Source organism: Xenopus tropicalis, chromosome 7 (genome assembly GCF_000004195.4).
Source record: "Xenopus tropicalis strain Nigerian chromosome 7, UCB_Xtro_10.0, whole genome shotgun sequence".
Classification (NCBI taxonomy): domain Eukaryota; kingdom Metazoa; phylum Chordata; class Amphibia; order Anura; family Pipidae; genus Xenopus; species Xenopus tropicalis.
In genome coordinates this window covers 85,164,762-85,170,782 of record NC_030683.2, presented here as the reverse complement: position 1 = coordinate 85,170,782, position 6,021 = coordinate 85,164,762, and the positions used below count along the sequence as shown (strand labels likewise).

The 6,021-nt window shown below is 35.2% G+C and overlaps 1 protein-coding gene across 1 annotated transcript; it reads left to right on the top strand.

Moving 5' to 3' along the window:
• The first annotated feature begins 403 nt into the window (after positions 1-403).
• On the top strand, positions 404-5,756 carry LOC594886 (nicotinamide N-methyltransferase). The gene is made up of 3 exons (XM_002942905.3): positions 404-725; positions 2,939-3,146; positions 4,617-5,756. The coding sequence occupies exons 1-3, from the start codon at positions 572-574 to the stop codon at positions 5,053-5,055; spliced, it is 801 nt and encodes a 266-aa protein (XP_002942951.2). The 5' UTR covers positions 404-571; the 3' UTR covers positions 5,056-5,756.
• Positions 5,757-6,021: the final 265 nt, after the last annotated feature.

Below are 6,021 nucleotides of genomic sequence, written 5' to 3'. Positions count from 1 at the left end.
AACAGTTCTGCACCAGCACATCCAAAGGGAAAAACGAATAGGAGCAGAGAACCTTTATGTATGCACACTCAGATCAATCAATAAAAATGTGTTTGTCATTGTTAAAAACATTTAAAACCAAACCAAGAAGGGACACCCCAATGACCAAAACAGCCAGAGTTGCTCCCAGCTTGTAAAGAATTGATAGAGGGCTTTCTTGGGCATTACATAGCAATAGGAACAAGGAAATAATTTTTAAAAATTAGAATTATTTGCTTATAATGGCGTCTATGGGAGATGGTCTTTCCATAATTCTGAACTTTCTGGATAACGGGTTTCTAGATAAGGGATCCCAAACCTGTATATATATATATATATATATATATATATTGTAATTACTTTTTTAAAAAAAACAAAACAATTCTTTGCATACTTATTTGACATGGCTTAGAGCAGCAGTGCTGTGCAGTCTTCCAAAACACTTTGGCTTTGTGCCTTTAATTTTATTGGAAACAAACTTTCTAGAAGCCACTCCCAGCTTTTAGACAGAGACTTGAATATCGGTCATTTCAGCTGTGAGGAAACAAACAACATGGGCAGTGACTTCACAGGCAAAGATGTTTATGAGGAGGAATTTGATCCTTGGAGTTATTTAGATACATATTATAACCCAATATCAGGCCTTGTGACGAAGGATGGTTTTTTGGATTTTGCTTTAAAAAAACTTCATGAGACATTTACCATGCGTAAGTATCACATATATTTACTTCATTTCTGCCAGTCTTGAAATTTGTATTTGAAAACCTAGTTCTATTTAAAACTATACAGCTGTTATAAGTTGTTATTTTATACTAAAGACAAGTCACGTGCTTGCTGCCGAGTGGGTTTTTTAAAAGAATAAATAGCTTTGCAGGTTTTAGGTGCAAGCTTTATTTTTTTTTCTTTAAATCCGCTAGGGAAACGTTATTTTAAAAATTATTTCATTTTTCTCTCTAATAATAAAACTCTAGCTTGATCCCAACTAAGATAAAATTAATCCTTACTGGAGCTGAAACAATCCTGTTGGCTTTAATTGTTTAAATAATTTTATTAGCAGACTTAAGGTAGGAGATCCAAATTACGGAAAGACCCCTTATTCGGAAAACCCCAGGACCCGAGCATTCTGGATAACGGGTCCCATACCTGCATTTCCCTATAAGGAATAGGTTTACCAGAAGTGTAACCAGAATCCACAAACACAGAGTAGTAAAACTTTTCTAAAACAGCTACTCACAGCTCCGGGTCAAGTTTTATGTTGATAAACTTAGAATATTGTCAAGAATGTTATCTGCTCCAATGGAAAACAATCAGGTATGCGGGGTAGACACCTCTTCGACCATCTAATTGAGAGAGCTGCTTGTAATACAGAAACTACATAAAACTAAGTCTGGCCATACATGCACAGATATTATCATACGAAACAAGGTTTTGTATGTTATTCGGTGTGTGTATGGTGGATCAACGAGACAACCAATATAGCAAAAGCTTTGGATATTGGTCATCTTGTTCATCACGCGGGACAAAAGATTTTGATTTGGTGCTGCTGAATCTGACGATTCAGCCCTGAACATTAGTGAAGTGTAGGACCATTGGTATCAGGAAAGATTGTAATTGTAACCTGTATGGCCAGCTTAAGTGCAAGGAGACAGGTATATTATTCTGGGGGCTGTATAGAGCCTGTTTAGGGGCTTACTTATCCTTTAAATACTTTTAGCTTGCTGAGTGGATAATTAGAGGAGTTCCATGTAATATAATAATGCACTTTTAAAGAACTAGTAATACAAAGTAACATATATAAAATGTTTATGAACAAGGTTTTCTCCACCAGCAATGAAGCACCTACTATCCATTGGCTTAAATGTCAACCACCTATCACAGGTTGAATTTGCTCTGAAAAAGAGAACAGTAATTTTTAGGCTGAAATCTGTTTGTATTAGCAGAGACTTAGGGGCTGATTTACTAAGATACGAATTCCGACCGAATTGGAAAAATTCAGATTGGAAAACGAACATTTTGCGACTTTTTCGTATTTTTTGCGATTTTTTCGGCGCCTTTACGACTTTTCGGAAATTATCGCGACTTTTTCGTTACCAATACAATTTGCGCGAAAAAATGCGAGTTTTTCGTAGCCATTCCGAAAGTTGCGATTTTTTTCGTAGCGTTAAAACTTGCGCGAAAAGTTGCGCTTTTTTCGTAGCGTTAAAACTTAAAAGGCGCAACGTTTTGCTTAAGTTTTAACACTACGAAAAAAATCGCAACTTTTTGCGCAAGTTTTAACGCTACGAAAAAATCGCAACTTTCGGAATGGCTACGAAAAACTCGCGTTTTTCCGCAAAAATTGTATTGGTAACGAAAAAGTCGCGATAATTTTCCGAACAAATCGCAAAATACCGATCATTACGAAAAAAACGCAATCGGACGCATTCGGCCCGTTCGTGAGTAAGTAAATGGGCCCCATATAGTCGCAATTCAAATCAATAGTAGATCGCTAAGAAGTAAGGGGTGTTGCTAAATCCTGACTACAATAAGGATTAATTATATCTTAATTGGGATTAAGTACAAGGTAGTTTTATTATTACAAAGAAAAAAGGAAAACATTTTCAAAAATGTGAATTATTGGATTAAAATGGAGTCTATGGCCTTTCTGTAATTTGGAACTTTCCGGATAATGGGTTTCTAGATAAAGGGTCCGATACCTGTAGTGCTTCTGAAGCAAAGAGCAGTGCACAGTATCAGGGCATTATATTTAAATTGATACACATAATTTAATGTTTCCTTGTAAAAGGTTACAATTTTTCAGCAGTTTTGCAAAGTGTTCGCCAAATCAAAACGGGACAGATTTGCTCATCACTATTTATATGTCATTACTAAAGCTATGCAGGAAAAATTGCATAACATTTGTAATCTACTTATTGATCAGATGGAGTGAAGGGGGAAACACTTATTGACGTTGGCCATGGACCATCAATTTATCAGGACCTTTCTGCATGTGAATCCTTCAGAGAGATCATTGGTGCTGACTACACTGACCGTAACCGGGAGTACTATGAAAAAACACTGAGAAATGAACCAGGAATATTTGACTGGACAAGTGTTATACAAGCAGTCTGTGACCTGGAGGGAAAGGGGTAATGCACTATTTCATTATGAAAAAATCATAGCCCTTACAAAACATTAGGAATCATTTACTCTATACGGTGAGAAGGCACACAGGTTTTCCAAAGTCGCCAGAGAACGAAGCGACAAGTATCACTTCCCACCAGTACACCTTTAAAAAAGAAGGTGGGTGAGTGAGCTCTAACGTCACATTTTGATAAATCTGGCCCTTTGTATAATGTAGAGAGTGATGATCTGAGACAATTTGCAGTTTTTTTTTTTTTAATAATTTGGAGGCCAACATCTCATTTTTATGATTTTAAAGTTTTTTGAAACCATGAAAAAACTCATTTATGTTAAAACCACAAATGCTGAGTCATTTATTATAAGATCTAAACTGAAAAAGCATGACAAATTAAAACGGGGAACAAAAATGAAAAGAACACAAAAACCTTGAATTTTTTGTAATAACTTTTATAAGTAAAAATTTTATTTTAAGTTTTATTGCTTAATAAATCACACGCTTTTTGAGTAATTGGTTTAATCTACAATTTTTAGCAATAAAAACAAGTGAAAACAAAAAATATAAAAATGTTAGTAAATAGGCTTCTTTAGATTTTCGATCAGCAGCTTTCTGGTTTGGAATTTTTAGCAGCTATCTGGTTGCCAGGGTCTAAATTACTCCAACCAACAACTGGTTAAGCAACCAGAAAGCTGTTTGAATATGATTAGGAGAGGGTTGGAATTGGTGAACTACCCCTTTAATAAAAGTTGCTATTATAATAACGGTTAGTTCGCATACATACAAATTTGCTTCAGTGTTGTAGCTTTATAGCAATAACTGGAAAAGTACAGATTAGACCATTGAAGTAATTAAAGGACAACTAAAGGTAAAAAAAAAAGTAAATCTCCAATTAATGGCAATAAGGAGAACATATACTTACTCTTAATGATTCATAATACTGTCCAGTGGTTTCTCCAGAGTGCTCCTTCGCTTCCCAAAAAACTTTCTACTTGTAGTCCATTCCTTTCCTAATGCGCCCCATGCATGCGCAGTAGCCAGCCTTCTGAAGTCTCCTGTACTGATGCGATGTTCTGCTGTTGCATGGTTGCGATGATCACTAGGTGGTGCATGCGCAGTACAGATCATCAGCAGAGGGAAGTGACGTAAACACAAGTAAAATGGCGCCCGCAATTTGTGAAGAGAAGCCGATCTTTGCATCAGTGCACTAATTCGGTAATTACATTTCAAAAAATAAACCGGCGTTTCAGGAGGGGGGAGTCTAATGAACATTTTAGCATGGTATTTAGAAAACGTCTTTCTTTCTTCTTTAAAGCAAAGGCCTGGTTGCTATGGGTTACTGCGTTAGGTCAATGTTTGCTCCTGGTTTGCATATAAAACCTGTGTGATCTCATGATTAATGTCAGATGTGTAGAAGTAGTTTGCAAAGCAGCTTTGTATTTACAGGACATTACACTTACCGGTTTAATTTACTTTTCAGTACAACAGTGGAAGAGAAGAGAGAAAAACTGAAAAAGACAGTGAAAAAAACTATCAAATGTGATGTAACTAAAAGCAATCCCGTGGCACCGCTGGTGTTGCCCAAAGCTGACTGTGTAATGGCTATTGCTTGTCTGGAATCTGCCTGTAAAGATCTGGATAGTTATTGTAATGCCCTTAATAACATTTCATCTTTGCTAAAAGTGGGGGGGTATTTAATAATCTCTGAGGTTCTTAACTGTACCACTTACTTTTTAGGAGGCAAAAGGTTTTCTTGCCTATCCTTAAATGAGGAATTTATGAAAAGCGCTATAACCAATACCGGTTATGCTATAATAGACCTGCAGGTTTTTCCCAGAAAGTATGATGAAGAGCAGTACAATCTCTGTGATTATGACTCAACCATATTTATTCTTGCAAGCAAACTGAGGGATATTTAGGTTGGAGAGGACGGTATACAGTATATAACTGCTTATGTCTATTCTCTACCAAGGCTGATTTCTTTATAATCATAAAAAAGTCATAAAAAAATATAATAACAATTCTGAACTCTATTAAATAAGAATCATTACTGCTCTATTTAAATTTCTCTATGGGGCTGATACAAGAATGTTCAAAGTTCGTGCATTCTTAAATTGGCCCCTTTGCCATTGTCACCTACTAAGAGTAAAATTTTTTTTTTAACCTCTATGCCCTTAAATAGCAATAGATCTACTTTTCAAAGTACAATAATGGCACATGGAAAAGTAGATCCAAAGCAAGAATGGCAAATTAGATAACAGCAAGATAACTTCTATCACTATCATTGAATAATTCTCTTGATAATTATGTAGGTCTGCTTTGGAGAGCTATGGTTACAGAAGAGTCCGTTTTAGAGAAGGCTTATGTACTCGTTAAGTTTCCTATTAATTTTATTTTATTCTTTAACACAGATTAAAGTAATGAGGCATTATATACCTGCGTTCAAAATGAGCTTAAAAAAAAGTGTTTTCCTTTAATAGTTTCAGTTTTTTGTTATCTTTGTATGATTTGTATCTTTGTTATGTTTGTACTGAAGTAAGCAGAACTACATGTTCAAAGTAACAGAACACAGTACAGGGTAGAAAATCATGTTTTGTCATAATTAAAATTCAAAACAATTTATGGGCCCATATTATTATTGAACTTTCTACAACAGGCAGAAAAGAAAGTAACTACAGTAACTTATTTAATGATTAGACATGTCTCATTGCAATAACCATATATGGTATAGACACAGTGCCATCTAAAGGGAGAAAAAAAACAGATATACTAGCATAATTAATATAACATATCAATTTAATACCTGTTTAGCAACTGTGATGCTCCTGACATCCAATAAATAGGACTGTCGCAACAAAATATTGGAAATGTGAAACTTGAAACCT